The 22,890-nt window shown below is 38.4% G+C and overlaps 1 protein-coding gene across 1 annotated transcript in view; it reads right to left on the bottom strand.

Moving 5' to 3' along the window:
* Positions 1 to 22,890, bottom strand: part of EXOC6B (exocyst complex component 6B) — a 412,654-nt gene that overhangs the window by 340,566 nt on the left and 49,198 nt on the right. The window contains exons 3-6 of the mRNA XM_083861793.1: positions 21,391 to 21,438; positions 19,901 to 19,991; positions 16,345 to 16,390; positions 10,401 to 10,605 (exon numbers count right to left, since the gene is read on the bottom strand). Of these exons, the coding sequence (XP_083717919.1) occupies positions 10,401 to 10,605; positions 16,345 to 16,390; positions 19,901 to 19,991; positions 21,391 to 21,438 (390 nt within the window). The remainder of the gene's footprint in view (positions 1 to 10,400; positions 10,606 to 16,344; positions 16,391 to 19,900; positions 19,992 to 21,390; positions 21,439 to 22,890) is intronic.

Here is a 22,890-nt window from a genome sequence, read left to right as displayed (position 1 = left end):
CTGCATCCCAACAATTCCCACAATTCATTATCAGCTTTTCCTGCCCCTCTGGAAAGTCATGGCTGTCACTCCTGGCTGTGCCCAGCCCTGGATCCAGAGCTGCCTTTTGCCTTGGGTGGTTTTTGGCCTCAAACTCAGAGCAGCTCCATCCCCAGTGGCCTCCCCTCCATATGCCCAGCACATTCCAGCCTGGAGCTGGAAAATAAAACTTGGCCCGGATATCAGAACGTGTTAATGGGATGTAATTCAGGCCTGCAGCTCCCAGCCCTGTGAAGTGAAATAAAATAAAATAAAATAAAATAAAATAAAATAAAATAAAATAAAATAAAATAAAATAAAATAAAATTAAAAAAAACCCAAACACACACGCAGGTTCACGGGGGCCAAAGTCCAAGTGGAGTTCAGGCGTGTGCAGCTCCTTTCATCCCAAAATTAACAACGGGATTTTGGAATAATAAAACTCAGATTGGGATAAAAAAAAATTAAAAAAAAAAAAATCCAGGAGAGGGAAAGGAGGGCAGGGAAAGCTCCTCAGTGGGTCCATCCCAGGAGGGGTTGGGAGCTGGGCCAGCTCCTGGCCATTATCACACAATGAAATGTTCAATCCCCCGAGTTTGGGATGTTACAAAAATCCCATTTCCTCCTCCCTGTTGTAGCCGGGCCTCCTCCGTTCCCGCTGGTGAAATCAAACAATTTTAAAGGAATTTATATGATCCTAATTTAAACCGAATGCAGGGAGCTGCCAGTGGAGGCTCCCTGAGCTCCCCGGGCCTCCTGCCAAGCTCTGCTCCCTTTTCCAGAGCTCTGATCCAGGGAAAACACCCCAGGACTGCCCCAGTGACCCCCCCCAGAGCAGCAGCAGCTCCAAAACTCCTCCTTCCCATCCCCTGGAGCTGCACGATGAGCACAGATCCAATTCCAGGGTCTCCCCAATTCCAGGGTCTCCCCAATTCCAGGGTCTCCTCAATTCCAGGGTCTCCCCAATTCCAGGGTCTCCCCAGTTCCAGGGTCTCCCCAATTCCAGGGTCTCCTCAATTCCAGGGTCTCCCCAGTTCCAGGGTCTCCCCAGTTCCAGGGTCTCCCCAATTTCAGGGTCTCCCCAGTTTCAGGGTTTCTCCAATTCCAGACTCTCTACAGTTCTAGGATCTCCCCAATTCCAGGGTCTCCCCAGTTCCAGGATCTCCCCAATTCCAGGGTCTCCCCAATTCCAGGGTCTCTCCAATTCCAGAGTCTCCTCAATTCCAGGATCTCTCCAATTCCAAGGTTTCCCCAATTCCAGGGTCTCTCCCATTCCAGGATCTCCCCAATTCCAGGGTCTCCCCAGTTCCAGGATCTCCCCAATTCCAGGATCACTCAAAACCAGCTTTTCCAAGGGGAAATGGCACAAGGATCTCCCTCCCCAATGCACAACCCAGAGATAACTCTGCTCCCACAAAAGGTGGAGGAAAAACTTCCCAAAGTCTGCACTTTATGGCTCCCATAAAACAGCAAGAAAGGATTTGGAGAAGCTGAAAGAGCCAAAATTCCCTGTGTCATCCATTGGAAAATTAAAGACAAAGGAGCTCCAGGAGAGATTGAGGCCAAGGGCTGCAGGGACAGGACACAGGGAATGGATCCCACTGGGAAAGGGGACATTGGGCTGGGATCTTGGGCAGGAATTGCTGGGAATGGAATTCCCACATTTGCTGGGGCTGCCCCTGGATCCCTGGGAATGTCCCAGGCCAGGTTGGATCCACCTGGGACAGTGGGAGGTGTCCCCACCCATCCCAGGGGGGGAATAAATGAACTTTAAGGTCCCTCCAAGCCAATCCTGAGGATGATGAGCAGGAAAATCCAGAAGGTTCAAGGGTCACTCTGGGATTTTCTGTCCTCACTGAGGGATCCCAGCACGGAGTTTGGATTTCTCCCAAAGGCAGGAAAATCCCAATCTGGACTTTGGGCTTTGGATCCACCTGGGACAGTGGGAGGTGTCCCCACCCATCCCAGGGGGGGAATAAATGAACTTTAAGGCCCCTTCCCACCCAAACCATTCCATGATTCCATGAAAACCAGGCAGGATTTGCTCCCCACAGGACGAAGAACCAAAACTACATTTCCAGGGAATTTCAGTGACCCTTCAATTCCAGGCTGATCCCACTCCCTGACCCCATTCCCCAAAACCCCCAGAGCCTGTCCAGGTTCTCCAGCTGGGAATACTGGGAGGAGGAAGGGCTGGAATTGTTGAGGAAAACACCAGGAGAAGCCCCAGGATTCCCTTGGAGTGAGAGATGGAGAAGGAACAGGAGCAGGAGAGACAAAATATTGGGAATTGGAAGAACAGGAGGAGCAGCACTGGGGATTGGGATGGGAATAAAGATACAGAAGTTTCTCCAACCAAAAGAGAAAAAAAAAGGTGCTGAAATGATGGAATTTTCTCCAAATTTTTCACCTAAAATCCACATCTCCCCTCATCCATCAGCACAAAGCCAAAAGATTGGAATCCTCTCCCAAAATCCTCAACATGGAACTGGAAATAACCAGACAACAATCTCCACCCTCTGATGTCCCTTAAATTCATAAATATCCTTCAGGGGATAAAAAAATATTAAATAATTAGTAAATTAATAAAAAGATTGATTAATAAGATTAAATAAAGTGTTCTTTATGGAATTTTTCTCCAGATTTTGTCCACATTCCCCCATATCCATTAGCACAAAGCCAGAAAATTGGAATTCTCTCCCAAAATCCTCAACATAAAACTGGAAACTACCAAACAATGATCTCCACCCTCTGACGTCCCTTAAATTCATAAATATCCTTCAGGGGATAAAAAAATTTAAATAATTTGTAAATTAATAAAAAGATTAATTAATAAGATTAAATAAAGTGTTTTCCTGCATTAAATGGACAAAAAAAAAAAATGGAATTTCTGTTCCTTCCCAGCCATTGGGAAGGAAGGAAGGATCTTCCCAAAGCTCTGCCTCCACAAGGAATTAAAAGAGAATTTTTTTTTATAGGGAATTCTGCTGCAGGAATTGGTGCCTCAGGTAAATCCAGAACCCCCCGTGCACATCTGGATAAACATCTGGACTGGGAGGGGTTTTTCTGCACCTTCAGGAAGTTTAATCTGAATAAAAAGTTCACTGAACTCTCAGATGTCAATGAGACCCTCGTCACAGCTCATTCCAGGAGGGAAATTTGGGATTGTTTTCCCAAAAAAAAAAACCAAGAAGGAGCTGGGAAGATAAAAAGAACGAAATGAATTAATAAACTCCTCAATTTTTGGCTGTTTCAGAGAAAAATTTGGGGTTTGCAAGACACAAAACTGGATTTGTCTCTGCCCAGAAATGCAACAGCAGAATCCCAGCAGCTCCTGGAGAATTCCAGCCAAACCCTTCCCATAAACCAGCACTCCCAGTAATCCACCACCAGCAGGGAAAAACCTCAGTGTCTTATTTTTTTATCCCAAAATTTGGGAATCAACCCAATGTAGAAGCATCTGTGGCTTACAGGGACAAGGGACTCTGCAAACTTTGAGATATTCTGGAATATGTGGGTTTATTGCAGGGGTTGGGGGTAAAAAAGGGCAGGGAAAAGAGAGGAGGGAAAAGAGAGAAGGGAAAAGAGAGAGGGGAAAAGAGAGAGGGGAAAAGAGAGAAGGAAAAGAGAGAGGGGAAAAGAGAGAAGGAAAAGAGAGAAGGGAAAAGAGAGAAGGGAAAAGAGAGAAGGGAAAAGAGAGAGGGAAAAGAGAGAAGGGAAAAGAGAGAGGGAAAAGAGAGAGGGGAAAAGAGAGCAGGGAAAGGAGAGAGGGGAAAAGAGAGCAGGGAAAAGAGAGCAGGGAAAGGAGAGAGGGGAAAAGAGAACAGGGAAAAGAGAGCAGGGAAAAGAGAGAGGGAAAAGAGAGAGGGAAAAGAGAGAAGGGAAAAGAGAGAGGGGAAAAGAGAGAGGGGAAAAGAGAGAAGGGAAAAGAGAGAAGGGAAAAGAGAGGAGGGAAAAGAGAGGAGGGAAAAGAGAGAGGGGAAAAGAGAGCAGGGAAAGGAGAGAAGGGAAAGGAGAGAGGGGAAAAGAGCAGGGAAAAGAGAGAAGGGAAAAGAGAGAGGGGAAAAGAGAGAACAAGGTCCTGGTTCCAATCCATTCTATCTCCTTTTGTGATGAATATTCTAATTTACAGTGACCAACCAACACAAGACACAAAATCCTATAGAATCTCCACACAGCCTATAAGAACTACTACATCACCATGTGTTATATTTTAAACTCTAAAAACTCCTCTTTAGACTTTTCTGTTTTGCTGCATCGACCTTTGGGTCCCTCAGGCAGCAGAAGGGGATTGTTCAAGCCAAAGAGATTCAATTAAAAAGGTAATTGTTCAATTAAAAGGGATTCAATTAAAAAGGTAATTGTTCAATCCAAAGGGATTCTCCTTCTGCCGTTATTTTCAGGTTATACAGTAACTAAGACTCGATATCCTACAACTCAAAATAAGCTTCCATTTCTATCTCAATTACAGGTTTCATATTTTCAGAATCTTTTGTCAAGCAATCATATTTATAAGGTTTTCCCTGATTTATCTTTCCCAACAACCCAATGTCTCCCAGCAGCACCAATTCCCTGTGCAGGGAAATGGAAAATACGAGTAAGAAATGAAATTATGGGGAGTTACAGCCCCAAGTGCCCCTCCCAGAGTGCCAAGGAAAACTCCAACTGGGAGACACCAATAACCCAATAGATCCTCACTCCTCAAGGGTCTGAAATTCAGGATAAAAGTCCAGGAAGGAACAACATTCCCCACCGAGGAACAGAATTCCAAACTCAATCTGTTGCCTCGGATTGGAGAAGCAAAAATGAACTTCCAACCTTTTTGTACTATTGCATTTGTATTTTTAATATTCCTAGTAAAGAACTGTTATTCCTGTTCCCACATCTTTTCCTGAGAGCTCCTTAATTTCAAAATTATAATATTTTGAAGAGAATTTTTTATATTCTCTATCCCAAGGGAATCTCCAGCCTTTCCCATCTTTCCAAACCAAGACACACAACTCCAAACTCAACCCGCCGCCCCAGCTCGGAGAACCAAACTCTCCATGCAATGAATGAACCTCCAAACTCTTCCCAAATAAAAGAAGAGGAAGATTGGATCCATCTCAGCACCACTGGACCCTCCTACAGGATCATCTCTGCTCCAACACAACCACATCAGGCACTGCAGGAGGAATTATTTGGACTGACACCAACAGGGGGTCAGGAGTGTTCTGACTCTCTCAGGGTTTCCAGGATTTTTTTGTTCACTTGTTTTTTATACATTTGTATTTTTAATATATTTTTAATATTTTAATATTTTGCCGTGCAAAACCAAACTCTCCACACATCAAACCAACCTCATCCCAAATAAAAGAAGAGGAAGAGCAGACCCATCTCAGCTCCACTGGACCTTCTACAGGATCATCTCTGCTCCAACACAACCACATCAGGCACTGCAGGAGGATTTATTTGGACTGACACCAACACGGGGTCAGGTCGTGTTCTGACTCTCTCAGGGTTTCCAGGATTTTTTTGTTCACTTGTTTTTTATACATTTGTATTTTTAATATTCCTATTCCAAATCTTTTCCTAAGAGCCCCTTAATTTCAAAATCACAACAATTTGGGATAGAAGGGGTTTACATCCTCCATCCCAAGGGAATCTCCATCCTTCCCCATCTTTCCAAACCAACACACACAACTCCAAACTCAACCCGCCGCTTCGCCGCGCAAAACCAAACCCTCCACACAACCAACAAACCTCCAACCTCTTCCCAAATAAAAATAACCAAAGGAAAACCAGACCCATCTCAGCACCACTGGACCCTCCTACAGGATCATCTCTGCTCCAACACAACCACATCAGGCACTGCAGGAGGAATTATTTGGACTGACACCAACAGGGGTCAGGAGTGTTCTGACCCTGTCAGGGTTTCCAGAAGTTTTTTGTTCACTTGTTTTTTATACATTTGTATTTTCAATATTCCTAGTAAAGAACTGTTATTTCTATTCCAAATCTTTTCCTGAAAGTCCCTTAACAGCAAAATTACAATAATTTGGAGGGAGAGGGTTTACATCCTCCATCCCAAGGGAATCTCCAGCCTTCCCCATCTTTCCAAACCAACACACACAACTCCAAACTCAACCCGCCGCTTCGCCGCGCAAAACCAAACTCTCCACACATCAAACCAACCTCATCCCAAATAAAAGAAGAGGAAGATTGCATCCATCTCAGCACCACTGGACCTTCTACAGGATCATCTCTGCTCCGACAGAACCACATCAGGCACTGCAGGAGGATTGGATTGGACTGACACCAACACCCTGAACCAACAGGGGTCAGGTTGTGTTCTGACTCTCTCAGGGTTTATACAACATTTTTGTACATTTGTATGTTTAACATTCCTTGTAAAGAACCATTATTCTATTCCTAATCTTTTCCTGAAAGCCCCTTAATAGCAAAATGACAATAATTCAGAAGGAGAGGGTTTACATCCTCCATCCCAAGGGAATCTCCATCCTTCCCCATCTTTCCAAACCAAGACACACAACTCCAAACTCAACCTGCCGCTTCACCTCGGAAAACCAAACCCTCCACACACCAAACCTGCAACCTCTTCCCAAATAAAAATAACCAAAGGAAGACCAGACCCATCTCAGCACCACTGGAGCCTCCTACAGGATCATCTCTGCTCCAACACAACCACATCAGGCACTGCTGGATAATTTATTTGGACTGACACCAACAGAGGGTCAGGTTGTGTTCTGACCCTGTCAGGGTTTCCAGAAGTTTTTTGTTCACTTGTTTTTTATACATTTGTATTTTCAATATTCCTAGTAAAGAACTGTTATTCCTATTCCCACATCTTTTCCTAAAAGCCCCTTAATTTCAAAATGTTAATAATTCAGAGGGAGAGGGTTTACATCCTCCATCCCAAGGGAATCTCCAGCCTTCCCTGTCTGTCCAAACCAACACACACAACTCCAAACTCAACCCGCCGCCTCGCCGTGCAAAACCAAACCCTCCACACAACCAACAAACCTCCAACCTCTTCCCAAATAAAAATAACCAAAGGAAAACCAGACCCATCTCAGCACCACTGGACCCTCCTACAGGATCATCTCTGCTCCAACACAACCACATCAGGCACTGCAGGAGGATTTATTTGGACTGACACCAACAGGGGGTCAGGAGTGTTCTGACTCTCTCAGGGTTTCCAGGATTTTTTTGTTCACTTGTTTTTTATACATTTGTATTTTTAATATTCCTATTCCAAATCTTTTCCTAAGAGCCCCTTAATTTCAAAATCACAACAATTTGGGATAGAAGGGGTTTACATCCTCCATCCCAAGGGAATCTCCAGCCTTCCCCATCTTTCCAACCCAAGACACACAACTCCAAACTCAACCCGCCGCTTCACCTCGGAAAACCAAACTCTCCACACATCAAACCAACCTCATCCCAAATAAAAGAAGAGGAAGAGCAGACCCATCTCAGCACCACTGGACCCTCCTACAGGATCATCTCTGCTCCGACACAACCACATCAGGCACTGCAGGAGGAATTATTTGGACTGACACCAACAGGGGTCAGGTCGTGTTCTGACTCTGTCAGGGTCTCCGGGAGTTTTTTGTTCGTTTGTATTTTCAATGTTCCTTGTAAAGAACCATTATTCTATTCCAAATCTTTTCCTGAAAGTCCCTTAACAGCAAAATTACAATAATTCGGAGGGAGAGGGTTTACATCCTCCATCCCAAGGGAATCTCCATCCTTCCCCATCTTTCCAAACCAACACACACAACTCCAAACTCAACCTGCCGCTTCGCCGTGCAAAACCAAACTCTCCACACAACAAACCAACCTCACCCCAAATAAAAGAAGAGGAAGAGCAGACCCATCTCAGCACCACTGGACCTTCTACAGGATCATCTCTGCTCCAACACAACCACATCAGGCACTGCAGGAGGAATTAATTGGACTGACACCAACACCCTGAACCAACAGGGGTCAGGTCGTGTTCTGACTCTCTCAGGGTTTATACAACATTTTTGTACATTTGTATGTTTAATATTCCTTGTAAAGAACCATTATTCTATTCCTAATCTTTTCCTGAGAGCCCCTTAATTTCAAAATCACAACAATTTGGGATAGAAGGGGTTTACATCCTCCATCCCAAGGGAATCTCCAGCCTTCCCTGTCTGTCCAAATCAAGACACACAACTCCAAACTCAAACCACCACCTCGCCTTGGAGAACCAAACCCTCCACACAACAAACCTCCAATCTCTTCCCAAATAAAAATAACCAAAGGAAAACCAGACCCATCTCAGCACCACTGGACCCTCCTACAGGATCATCTCTGCTCCAACACAACCACATCAGGCACTGCAGGAGGATTTATTTGGACTGACACCAACAGGGGGTCAGGAGTGTTCTGACTCTCTCACGGTTTCCAGAATTTATTTGTAGATTTGTATTTTTAACATTCCTTGTAAAGAACCATTATTCTATTCCAAATCTTTTCCTGAAAGCCCCTTAATAGCAAAATGACAATAATTCAGAGGGAGAGGGTTTACATCCTCCATCCCAAGGGAATCTCCATCCTTCCCCATCTTTCCAAACCAAGACACACAACTCCAAACTCAACCTGCCGCTTCACCTCGGAAAACCAAACTCTCCACACATCAAACCAACCTCACCCCAAATAAAAGAAGAGGAAGATTGGATCCATCTCAGCATCACTGGAGCCTCCTACAGGATCATCTCTGCTCCAACACAACCACATCAGGCACTGCAGGAGGAATTAATTGGACTGACACCAACACGGGGTCAGATCGTGTTCTGACTCTCTCAGGGTTTATACAACATTTTTGTACATTTGTATGTTTAATATTCCTTGTAAAGAACCATTATTCTATTCCCAATCTTTTCCTGAAAGCCCCTTAATTTCAAAATGTTAATAATTCAGAGGGAGAGGGTTTACATCCTCCATCCCAAGGGAATCTCCATCCTTCCCCATCTTTCCAAACCAAGACACACGACTCCAAACTCAACCCGCCGCCTCGGGTCGGAGAACCAAAACCTCCACACATCAAACAAACCTCCAACCTCTTCCCAAGTAAAACAAACCAGAATAAGACCAGACCCATCTCAGCACCACTGGACCCTCCTACAGGATCATCTCTGCTCCGACAGAACCACATCAGGCACTGCAGGAGGATTGGATTGGACTGACACCAACACCCTGAACCAACAGGGGTCAGGTCGTGTTCTGACTCTCTCAGGGTTTATACAACATTTTTGTACATTTGTATGTTTAATATTCCTTGTAAAGAACCATTATTCTATTCCAAATCTTTTCCTAAAAGCCCCTTAATTTCAAAATGTTAATAATTCAGAGGGAGAGGGTTTACATCCTCCATCCCAAGGGAATCTCCATCCTTCCCCATCTTTCCAAACCAAGACACACAACTCCAAACTCAACCCGCCGCCTCACCGTGCAAAACCAAACTCTCCACACAACAAACCAACCTCATCCCAAATAAAAGAAGAGGAAGAGCAGACCCATCTCAGCACCACTGGAGCCTCCTACAGGATCATCTCTGCTCCAACACAACCACATCAGGCACTGCAGGAGGATTGGATTGGACTGACACCAACAGGGGGTCAGGAGTGTTCTGACTCTCTCAGGGTTTCCAGGATTTCTTTGTTCACTTGTTTTTTATACATTTGTATTTTTAATATTCCTATTCCAAATCTTTTCCTAAGAGCCCCTTAATTTCAAAATCACAACAATTTGGGATAGAAGGGGTTTACATCCTCCATCCCAAGGGAATCTCCATCCTTCCCCATCTTTCCAAACCAACACACACAACTCCAAACTCAACCTGCCGCTTCACCTCGGAAAACCAAACTCTCCACACAACCAACAAACCTCCAACCTCTTCCCAAATAAAAATAACCAAAGGAAAACCAGACCCATCTCAGCACCACTGGACCCTCCTACAGGATCATCTCTGCTCCAACACAACCACATCAGGCACTGCAGGAGGAATTATTTGGACTGACACCAACAGGGGTCAGGAGTGTTCTGACTCTGTCAGGGTCTCCGGGAGTTTTTTGTTCGTTTGTATTTTCAATGTTCCTTGTAAAGAACCATTATTCTATTCCAAATCTTTTCCTGAAAGTCCCTTAACAGCAAAATTACAATAATTTGGAGGGAGAGGGTTTACATCCTCCATCCCAAGGGAATCTCCAGCCTTCCCCATCTTTCCAAACCAACACACACAACTCCAAACTCAACCCGCCGCTTCACCTTGAAAAACCAAACCACAATGAACCAACCTCATCCCAAAAAAAAAACCCAACAAAACCCCACAAATTAATCCCAAGAAACCCCACCTGTTTCATGGCCGTCTCCCCGATCTTGTCGGAGTGCTTGCGGATGCTCTCCAGGAAATCCTTGAGGTCGGACATGGAGAGCTCCTTGATCTCGTCGCGCAGGCGCGGGATGTTGTCCACCATCACCTTGCAGAAGCGGTAATGGCTCACCTGGGGCAGGAACGTGTGCTCCAGGTGCTCCAGGGTCTTCAGGGCTGGGTAGTGCCTGCGGGAAACAAAGATTTTATCAAGATTTTAAAGGGTTTGTAATTAATTTTTTGGTTGTTTGGGGTATTTTGTGGTTTTATTATAATTTTTTGAGGTTTATTTGTAGGTGGATGATATTGGGGTTTAGCTCGATTTGATTTGAGGCTGGTTGGTGCTTGGGGGAAGAAGGGTTTGATCAGGATTTTAAAGATTTTATAATTATTTTTTAGGTTCTTTGGATATTTTGTGGTTTATTATGTTTTTTGAGGTTTATTTGTTGTTGTGTAGCAGGTGGAAGATATTGGGGTTTAAATCAATTTGATTTGAGGCTGGGTAGTGCCTGGGGGAACAAAGATTTTATCAAGATTTTAAAGGGTTTGTAATTAATTTTTTGGTTGTTTGGGGTATTTTGTGGTTTTATTATAATTTTTTGAGGTTTATTTGTAGGTGGATGATATTGGGGTTTAGTTTGATTTGAGGCTGGGTAGTGCCTGGATTTGATCAGAATTTTAAGGGTTCTTAGAATTATTTTTTAGGTTCTTTGGGTATTTTGTGGATTTATTATGTTTTTCGACGTTTATTTGTTGTTGTGTAGCAGGTGGATGATATTGAGGTTTAGTTCAATTTAAGACTGGGTGGTGCCTGGGGGAAAAAAGGTTTGATCAAGATTTTAAGGGGTTTATAATTAATTTTTAGGCTCTTTGGGGTATTCTGTGGTTTATTATAATTTTTTGAGGTTTATTTGTAGGTGGATGATATTGGGGTTTAGTTTGACTTGAGGCTGGGTGGTGCCTGGGGGAACAGGGTTTAATCAAGATTTTAAAGGGTTTATAATTATTTTTTAGGTGGTTGGGGTATTTTGTGGTTTTATTGTGGGTTTTTTTGCGGTTTATTTGTAGGATGATATTTATTTGTAGGATGATAGTGGGGTTTAATTTGATTTGATTTGAGATTGGGGAGTGGCTGGATTTGATCAAAATTTTAAGGGTTTTTATAATTATTTTTTAGGTCATTGGGGCATTTCATGGTTTATTATGGGGGTTTTTTGAGGTTTATTTGTAGGTGGATGACATTGGGGTTTAGTTTGATTTCAGTTCAAGTTGAGTTGAGTCTTCAGGGCTGGGTGGTGCCTGGGGGAACAAAGATTTAATCAAGATTTTAAGGGGTTTATAATTAATTTTTAGGCTCTTTGGAGTATTCTGTGGTTTATTATAATTTTTTGAGGTTTATTTGTAGGTGGATGATATTGGGGTTTAGTTTGATTTGAGGCTGGGTGGTGCCTGGGGGAAGAAAGATTTAATCAAGATTTTAAAGGGTTTATAATTATTTTTTAGGTGGTTTGGGTATTTTGTGGTTTATTATGGGGTTTTTTGAGGTTTATTTGTAGGATGATATTTATTTGTAGGATGATATTGGGGTTTAATTTGATTTGATTTGAGGCTGGGTAGTGCCTGGATTTGATCAAAATTTTAAGGGTTTTTATAATTATTTTTTAGGTCATTGGGGCATTTCATGGTTTATTATGGGGGTTTTTTTGAGGTTTATTTGTAGGTGGATGATATTGGGGTTTAGTTCGATTTGAGTTCAAGTTGAGTTGAGTCTTCAGGGCTGGGTGGTGCCTGGGGGAACAAAGGTTTAATCAAGATTTTAAAGGGTTTGTAATTAATTTTTAGGTTGTTTGGGGTATTCTGTGGTTTATTATAATTTTTTGAGGTTTATTTGTAGGTGGATGATATTGGGGTTTAGTTTGATTTGAGGCTGGGTGGTGCCTGAAGGAAGAAAGGTTTAATCAAGATTTTAAAGGGTTTATAATTATTTTTTAGGTGGTTTGGGTATTTTGTGGTTTATTGTAATTTTTTGAGGTTTATTTGTAGGATGATATTGGGGTATAGTTCAAATTGATTTGATTTGAGGTTGGGGAGTGCCTGGATTTGATCAGAATTTTAAGGGTTTTTGTAATTATTTTTTAGGTTCTTTGGATATTTTTGTGGGTTTATTTGGTTTTTCGACGTTTATTTGTTGTTGTGTAGCAGGTGGAAGATATTGGGGTTTAAATCAATGTGATTTGAGGCTGGGTAGTGCCTGGGGGAACAAAGATTTAATCAAGATTTTAAGGGGTTTATAATTAATTTTTAGGCTCTTTGGGGTATTCTGTGGTTTATTATAATTTTTTGAGGTTTATTTGTAGGTGGATGATATTGGGGTTTAGTTTGATTTGAGGCTGGGTGGTGCCTGGATTTGATCAGAATTTTAAGGGTTTTTGTAATTATTTTTTAGGTTCTTTGGATATTTTTGTGGGTTTATTTGGTTTTTTGACGTTTATTTGTTGTTGTGTAGCAGGTGGATGATATTGGGGTTTAGTTCAATTTAAGACTGGGTGGTGCCTGGGGGAAAAAAGGTTTGATCAAGATTTTAAAGGGTTTATAATTATTTTTTAGGTGGTTTGGGTATTTTGTGGTTTTACTATGGGGTTTTTTGAGGTTTATTTGTAGGTGGATGATATTGGGGTTTAGTTTGATTTGAGGCTGGGTAGTGTCTGGATTTGATCAGAATTTTAAGAGTTTTTTAATTATTTTTTAATAGGTTGTTTGGATATTTTCTGGGTTTATTTGGTTTTTTGAGGTTTATTTGTAGGTAGATGAGATTGGGGCTTAGTTCGATTTGAGGCTGGGAGTGCCTGGGGAAGAAGGGTTTGATCAGGATTTTAAAGATGTTATAATTAATTTTTAGGTTCTTTGGATATTTTGTGGGTTTATTTGGTTTTTTGAGGTTTATTTGTAGGTGGATGATATTGGGGTTTTGTTCAATTTGACTTGAGGCTGGGTGGTGCCTGGGGGAAGAAAGATTTAATCAAGATTTTACGGGGTTTTATAATTATTTTTTTAGGTCGTTTGGGGCATTTCATGGTTTATTATGGGGGTTTTTTGAGGTTTATTTGTAGGTGGATGACATTGGGGTTTAGTTTGATTTGAGGCTGGGTAGTGCCTGGATTTGATCAGAATTTTAAGGGTTTTTAGAATTATTTTTTAGGTTGTTGGGGTATTCTGTGGGTTATTATAATTTTTTGAGGTTTATTTGTAGGTGGATGACATTGGGGTTTAGTTTGGGTAGAGCCTTGGGGGGAACAGGAGAAGGAGCAGGGTTTGAGTTTTAGGGGTTTTAATAATTATTTTTTAGGTTGTTTGGGGTATTTTGTGGGTTATTATAATTTTTTGAGGTTTATTTGTAGGTGGATGATATTGGGGTTTAGCTCGATTTGAGTTCAAGTTGAGTTGAGTCTTCAGGGCTGGGTGGTGCCTGGGGGAACAAAGATTTTATCAAGATTTTAAGGGGTTTATAATTAATTTTTAGGTGGTTTGGGTATTTTTTTGGTTTTATTGTGGGGTTTTTTGAGGTTTATTTGTAGGTGGATGATATTGGGGTTTAGTTTGGGTAATGCCTTGGGGGGAACAGGAGAAGGAGCAAAATTTTATTAGAATTTTAAGGGGTTTTATAATTATTTTTTAGGGTGTTGGGGCATTTTGTGGGTTTATTATGATTTTTGAGGTTTATTTGTTGTTGTGGAGCAGGTGGATGATATTGGGGTTTAGTTCAATTGGATTTGGATTTTTAATCCAGCTCTTTGGATTTTTATTGGATTATTCTCATTGGATTTTTATTGGATTATTTTTATTGGATTTTTATTCCAGCCCTTTGGATTCTTATTGGATTATTCTCATTGGATTTTTATTGGATTATTTTTATTGGATTTTTATTCCAGCCCTTTGGATTCTTGTTGGATTGTTCTTATTGGGTTTTTATTGGATTATTCTCATTAGATTTTTATTCCAGCTCTTTGGGTTCTCACTGGATTTTTATTCCAGCTCTTTGGATTTTTACTGGATTATTCTCACTGGACTTTTATTCCAACTCTTTGGATTCTTATTTTTTTTACTGGATTTTTATTCCAGCCCTTTGGATTATTGTTGGATTATTCTTATTGGGTTTTTGTTGGATTATTTTTATTGGATTTTTATTCCAGCTCTTTGATTCTTACTGTTCTCAATGGATTTTCATTCCAGCTCCTTGGATTCTGATTGGATTATTTTCATCGGATTTTTATTCCAGATCTCTGGATTTTTATTGGAATATTCTCATTGGATTTTTATTGGATTATTTTTATTGGATTTTTATTCCAGATCTTTGGATTTTTATTGGAATGTTCTCATTGGATTTTTATTGGACTTTTATAACCAGTTCTTTAGATTTTTATTGCATTATTCTCATTGGATTTTTATTCCAGCTCTTTGGATTCTTATTTGATTATTCACATTGGATTTTTATTGGATTATTTCTATTGGATTATTTTTATTGGATTTTCATTCCAGCTCTTTGGATCTTTATTGGATTATTCCCATTGGATTTTTATTGGATTATTTTTATTGGATTTTCATTCCAGCTCTTTGGATTCTTATTGTTTTTATTGGATTTTTATTCCAGCCCTTTGGATTTTTATTGGAATATTCTCATTGGATTTTTACTGGATTGCTCTTATTGGATTTTTGTTCCAGCTCTTTGCGTTATTATTAGAAAATTCTCATTGTATTTTTATTTCAGCCCTTTGGATTTTTATTGGAACATTCTCATTGGATTTTTATTAGATTATTTTTATTGGATTTTTATTTCAACTCTTTGGATTCTTATTGGAATATTCTCATTGGATTTTTATTGGATTATTCCCATTGGATTTTTATTGGATTATTCTCATTGGATTTTCATTCCAGCTCTTTGGATTCTTATTGGATTTTTATTCCAGCTCTTTGGATTCTTATTGTTTTTATTGGATTTTTATTCCAGCTATTTGGATTTTTATTGGAATATGGGATTTTTATTTCAACTCTTTGGATTCTGATTGGATTATTTTCATTGGATTTTTATTCCAGCCCTTTGGATTCTTATTGGATTGTTCTCATTGGATTTTTACTGGATTATTCTCATTGGAGTTTTATTCCAGTTCTTTGGATTCTTATTGGATTGTCCTTATTGGATTTTTATTCCAGCTCTTTGGATTCTTATTGGATTATTCTCACTGGATTTTCATTCCAGCTCTTTGGATTTTTACTGGATTATTCCCATTGGATTTTTATTCCAGCCCTTTGGATTCTTATTGTTTTTATTGGATTTTTATTCCAATTCTTTGGATTCGTATTGGATTATTCCCATTGGATTTTTATTCCAGCTCTTTGGATTCTTATTGTTTTTATTGGATTTTTATTCCAGCCCTTTGGATTTTTATTGGATTATGGGATTTTTATTCCAGCCCTTTGGATTCGTATTGGATTATTCTCATTGGATTTTTATTCCAGCTCTTTAGATTCTTATTGGATTGTTCTCATTGGATTTTTACTGGATTATTCTCATTGGAGTTTTATTCCAGTTCTTTGGATTCTTATTGGATTGTTCTCATTGGATTTTTATTGGATTATTCCCATTGGATTTTTATTCCAGCCCTTTGGATTCTGATTGGATTATTCCAGAAAAAACCCAGGAACATCCCCCTGAATTCCCCCTGAACCCCCAAACTCTGACCCCACTGCCCTCCCAATTCTCATCTGAGGCTGAGCAGGAAAATCACCCAAAACTCAGCAAATTTAACCCAAAAAAGGCTCAATTCAATTTCCAACCGCTGAGATTTCTCCTTCAATTATCCAGCACCCACCAATTTCCTTGGATTCTCCCCAAAAAACCCCAAATTTATCTAAATTTAGTCCAAATTTACCTTTTGGATTTCATCTGCTCCCGTAGTTTGCTGTACATTTCCAGCACTGGGGAAAGAAGGGAAATAAAACTCTGAGACAGGAGGGCACAGCTGGAGGAAAAGCAGATCCAAAAATGAAGGAAAAAAAATATTGGGAATTTAAGGAAAGAGCAACAAAAATGAAGGAAAAAAAAAAAAAATAAATAAATTGGGAATTGAATCAAAGAGCTCCAAAAATGAAGGAAAAAAAAAAAAAAAAAAAAAAGAAAAAAATTGGGAATTGAAGCAAAGAACATCAAACAGAGCAATTGAAGCAGGGAGCTCCAAAAATAATAAAAATAAAAATAAATAAAAATAAATAAAAATAAAAAGGGAAAAATTGGGAATTGAAGCAAAGAGCATCAAACAGAGCAATAAATAAATAAATAAATAAATAAATAAATAAAATTATTAAATAAAGAAATAGATTGGGAATCGAAGCAAAGAGCTCCAAAAATGAAGCAAAAAAAAAAAAAAATCTGGGAATTCAAGGAAAGAGCAACAAAAATGAAGGAAAATATATTGGGAATTGAAGGAAAGAGACCAAAAATGAAGAGAAAAAAAAATTGGGGAATACAAGGAAAGAGCTCCAAAAATTAAGGAAAAAAAAATGGGAATTGAAGCAAAGAGGTTCCAAAAATAAAGGAAAAAAAAAATTGGGAATTCAACCAAAGAGCTCCAAAAATGAAGCAAAAAAAAAAAAGAAAAAAATTGGGAATTGAATCAAAGAGCTCCAAAAATGAAGGAAAAAATAATTGGGAATTCAACAAAAAAGCTCCAAAAATTAATAATAATAAAAAAATACAAATTCAACCAAAGAGCTCCAAAGACAAAACAAAACAAAAACTGGGGATTCAACCAAAGAGCATCAAAAATGAAGCAGAAAAAAATTTAGGAATTCAAGGAAAGAGCTCCAAAAATGAAGCAAAAAAAAAAAAAAATAAAATTGGGAATTGAAGTAAAGAGCTCCAAAAATGAAGGAAAAAAAAATTGAGAATTCAAGCAAAAAGTTCCAGAAAACAAAGCAAAAAAATATTGGGAATTCAAGGAAAAAAGAAATTGGGAATTCAAGGAAAGAGCATCAAAAACAAAGAAAAAAAAATTGGGAATTTGAAGCAAAGAGCTCCAAAAATGAAGGAAAAGATATTGGGAATTCAACAAAAGAACACAAAAAAACAAAGCAAAAAAAATGGGAATTCAAGGAAAGAGCATCAAATAGAGAAAAATAAATAAATAAATAAATAAATTGGGAATTGAAGCAAAAAGCACCAAAAATGGAGCAAAAAAAATATTGAGAATTCAAGGAAAGAGCTCCAAAAATCAAAGCAAAAAAATATTGGGAATTCAAGGAAAAACGAAATTGGGAATTCAAGGAAAGAGCATCAAAAACAAAGAAAAAAAAAATTGGGAATTTGAAGCAAAGAGCCCCAAAATCAAAGAAAAAATATTGGGAATTCAACAAAAGAACACAAAAATACAAAGCAAAAAAATATTGAGAATTCAAGGAAAGAGCTCCAAAAACAAAGAAAAAATATTGGGAATTGAAGCAAAGAGCTCCAAAAATGAAGGAAAAAAAATTATTGAGAATTCAAGCAAAGAGCTCCAGAAAACAAAGCAAAAAAATATTGTGAATTCAAGAAAAAAAGAAATTGGGAATTCAAGGAAAAAGGTCCAAAACAAAGTAAAAGTAAAAATATTGGGAATTCAACAAAGAGCTCCAAAAATGAATCAAAAAAAATTTACGAATTCAAAGACAAAGCAAAAAAAAAATGAAAAAATTGGGGATTCAACCAAAGAGCACCAAAAACAAAGCAAAAAAAAATTGGGAATTGAAGCAAAGATCTCCAAAAACAAACAAACAAAAAAAAAAAAAAAAAAAAAAAAAAAAAAAAAGAAAAAAATTTGGAATTGAAGAAAAGAGAATCAAAAATTAAGGTAAAAAAAAAAAAAATAATTGGGAATTGAAGTAAAGAGCTCCAAAAATGAAGGAAAAAAATATTGGGAATTCAAGCAAAACCTCCAGAAAACAAAGCAAAAACAACTGGGAATTCAACAAAAGAGCACCAAAAATGAGTTTTAAAAAAATTGTGAATTCAACCAATGAGCTCCAAAAATGAAGCAAAAAAACCCAAAAACCTGCGAATTCAACCAAAGAGCTCCAAAAATAAATCCAAAAAAAAAATTTGTGAATTCAACCAATGAGCTCCAAAAACAAAGCAAAAAAAAAATTGGGAATTGAAGCAAAGAGCTCCAAAAACAAAGAAAAAATATTGGGAATTCAACAAAACCAAAAACAAATCAAAAAAAATTTGTGAATTCAACCAAAGAGCTCCAAACTCAAAGCAAAAAAAAAAAAAAAAAAATTTGGGGATTCAACCAAAGAGCATCAAAAACAAAGAAAAAAAATATTGGGAATTGAAGCAAAGAGAACCAAAAACGAAGAAAAAAATGGGAATTCAACCAATGAGCTCCAAAGACAAAGCAAAAAAAAAAATGTGGGAATTCAACCAAAGAGCACCAAAAATGAAGTAAAAATATTGAGAATTGGAGCAAAAAGAACCAAAAACAAAGAAAAAATATTGGGAATTCAACAAAAGAGCTCCAAAAATTAATAATAATAATAAAAAAATGCAAATTCAACCAATGAGCTCCAAAAATGAAGCAAAAAAAAAAAAAAAAATTGTGAATTCAACCACAGAGCTCCAAAAACAAAGAAAAAATAATTTATGAATTCAAAGACAAAGCAAAAAAAAATATACTGGGAATTCAACCAAAGAGCATCAAAAATGAAGCAGAAAAAAAAATTGGGAATTGAAGCAAAGAGCATCAAACAGAGGAAAAAAATAAAATAAATAAATAAATTGGGAATTGAAGCAAAGAGCACCAAAAACAAAGAAAAAAAATGGGAATTCAACCAAAGGGAATCAAAAATGAAGCAGAAAAAAATTTGAGAATTGAAAGAAAGAGCTCCAAAATCGAAGCAAAAGAAAAAAAATGGAATTCAACCAAAGAGCTCAAAAAATGAATTAAAAAAAATTGTGAATTCAACCAATGAGCTCCAAAGACAAAGCAAAAATAAATTGGGGATTCAACCAATGAGTATCAAAAATGAAGCAAGAAAAAAAATATTGGGAATTGAAGCAAAGAAAACCAAAACCAAAAAAAAAAAAAAAAAAAAATTGGGAATTCAACCAATGAGCTCCAAAGACAAAGCAAAAATAAACTGGGAATTCAAGGAGAGAGCTCAAAAGCAAAGCAAAAGCGAATTGGGAATTCAACAAAAGAGCACCAAAAACAAAGCAAAAAATATTGAGAATTGAAGAAAAGAGCTCCAAAAATGAAACAAAAAAAATTTGTGAATTCAACAACAAGCAAAAAAAAAAATTCGCGATTTCAACCAATGAGCTCCAAAGACAAAGCAAAAGTAAACTGGGAATTCAACCAAAGACCATCAAAAACAAAGCAAAAAAAAAAAAAAAAAAATTGGAATTGAAGCCACAAGAGCTCCAAAATGAAGGATGGAGGGGAGGGTCCTCACCAGGGAGACACAGGGTGAGTTTATCCACCGTGGCCGAGATGTTCCTCTGCTGCAGCCGGCACTGCCTCAGCTCCTCCATGGCCACCAGCAGCTGGAAAACATGGAAAAATCCCCTCAGGAGCAGCAAAAATCCCCCTGGCAGAGCCCTGAGAACTGAGAACAGGGATCGCTCAGGGATCAGACTCCGGGAGAAATCCTGGGGTGGGGATAAGGGGAAAATGAGGATACAAGGAGGGAATTCTCACATCCCAAAGTAAACAGGGATGATTCAGTGCTCAGACTCCAAGAGAAAAACCTGGGATGGGGACAAGGAAAAACAAGGATACAAGGTCAGGCTGGAAGGGGAATTCTCACATCCCAAAGTTAACAGGGATTTCTCAGGGCTCAGACTCCAGGAGAAATCCTGGGGATGTGGAAAAGGGGAAAAATAAGGATACAAGGCCAGGCTGGAAAGGGAATTTTCACATCCCAAAACTAACAGGGATTTCTCAGACTCCAGGAGAAATCCTGGGGATGGGGACAAGGGGAAAAATAAGGATACAACGCCAGGCTGGAAAGGGAATTTTCACATCCCAAAGTTAACAGGGATTATTCAGACTCCGGGAGAAATCCAGGGGATGGGGATAAGGGAAAAATGAGGATACAAGGAGGGAATTCTCACATCCCAAAGTAAACAGGGATTTCTCAGACTCCAGGAGAAATCCTGGGGTGGGGAAAAGGGAAAAATGAGGATACAAGGAGGGAATTCTCACATCCCAAAGTTACAGGGATGATTCAGTGCTCAGACTCCAGGAGAAAATCTGGGATGTGGAAAAGGGGAAAAATAAGGATACAAGACCAGGTTGGACAGGGAATTCTCACATCCCAAAGCTAAATGGGATTTCTCAGCATTCAGATTCCAAGACAAAAACCTGGGATGTGGACAAGGGGAAAAACAAGGATACATGGAGGGAATTCTCACATCCCTAATTTAACAGGGATGATTCAGTGCTCAGACTCCAGGAGAAAACCTGGGATGTGGAAAAGGGGAAAAATGAGGATACAAGGAGGGAATTCTCACATCCCAAAGTTACAGGGATTATTCAGTGCTCAGACTCCAGGAGAAAACCTGGGATGTGGAAAAAGGGAAAACAAGGATACAAGGAGGGAATTTTCACATCCCAAAGCTAAAAGGGATTATTCAGTGCTCAAACTCCAAGAGAAAAACCTGGGATGGGATCAAGGAAAAAAATGAGGATACAAGGCCAGGTTGGAAAGGGAATTTTCACATCCCAAAGTCAACAGGGATTATTCAGCGTTCAGACTCCAGGAGAAATCCTGGGGATGTGGAAAAGGGGAAAAACAAGGACACAAGAAGGGAATTCTCACATCCCAAAGTTAACAGGGATTATTCAGCGCTCAGACTCCAAGACAAAAACCTGGGATGTGGAAAAAGGGAAAAAACAAGGATACAAGACCAGGTTGGATTCCAGGACTGGACCCTCCCTTACCTCCTTCCCTTCGTTCTGCAGTTTGCGGTTGGTGTCGGTCACTTGGTTCTGTTGGGGAGGACACAGAAATAACATAAATCCCATAAATCAGGAGATTCTTCCCATCCCAAATGAATTATCCATGAACAACATCAAATTCCCATCCCAAGGAAAGGCTGTTTATGGCTGATTTAACAGTCATTGTCACAGGGGGACAAATTCAGGGATTTTCCTCTTTGCCACTGGAGAAAAGGGAAAGGAAATGGGGATTGGAAGTGTGAAAGTGCTGGAAGTTTTCATGGATTCAGTTGGAAAAATTACAGTTTTTATCTGAGTGGGGGGAGGAATTCATTCCCTTCTCTGTCATAAAATAAATTATTTTATATATAATATAATATGATATGATATAATACATATTTTATATATATATGTATATATATTTTATATATATACATATATATAATAAAATATATATAATATATTTATATTATATATATAAATATATAATATATATAAATATATTATATATAATAAAATATATATAATATTATTATATTTATTATATATAAATATATAACATATATAATATAATATAATATAATATAATATGATATAATATAATATGATATAATGTAACTTATAATAATGTATTTTCTTACATTATGATATTATTATAATAAAATTTAAAATAACATAAATTATATATTATTTAGTTATAATATATTATAACATTTATATTTATCTGATATATAAATATGTATTTGTAGTTATATATAATTATATAATAAATAAAATATTATATGCAATATATATAATATATAATATGGATTATAGACTATAGAATATAGAATATAATATAATAATAATATTATAATATGTATATTATACATAATAGACTATATTATACATATAATAATATGTATATTATATTATATATATTATATTATAGAACTATTATAATAAAATATTATATTTCCAATTAATTTCTGATAATTTAATAATATTAATATTAATAATGACATTTACCCCCGGTCCAGCTCCAGGAAGGATTTTGGTGTTTCCAACAGCAGCACCAAACTCACAACTCCCTTCAATTCCCCACAGAATTTTGGATTCATCCACATAAAATTGATTCAGGATCCATTTTTTCCACCTACTGGAAAAGATCCTGGACAACCAGGATTTTCCTTCCTTGCACCAGGAAGGATTTTGGTGTTTCCTGGAGCAGAATCAAGCTCACAACTCCCTTGAATTCCCATAGAAGGAGAACTTTGGATTCATCCATAATAAATTTACTCAGGATCCATTTTTTTCCCTAATGGAAAAGATCCTGGACAATCACGATTTCCCCCAGGCACCAGGAAGGGTTTTGGTGTTTCCAGCAGCAGAACCAAACTGAATTCCCACAGAATTTTGGATTCATCCACATAAAATTCATTCAGGATTTTTTTTTTCCCTATTGGAAAAGGTCCTGGACAACCAGGATTTTCTCCCTTGTCCAATTCACACCAGGAAGGATTT

This window comes from Zosterops lateralis, assembly GCF_965231275.1.
Source record: "Zosterops lateralis genome assembly, chromosome: 5".
Taxonomy (NCBI): domain Eukaryota; kingdom Metazoa; phylum Chordata; class Aves; order Passeriformes; family Zosteropidae; genus Zosterops; species Zosterops lateralis.
The sequence above is the reverse complement of the archived record's forward strand: the minus strand, read 5'-3'. Positions and strand labels throughout refer to the sequence as shown.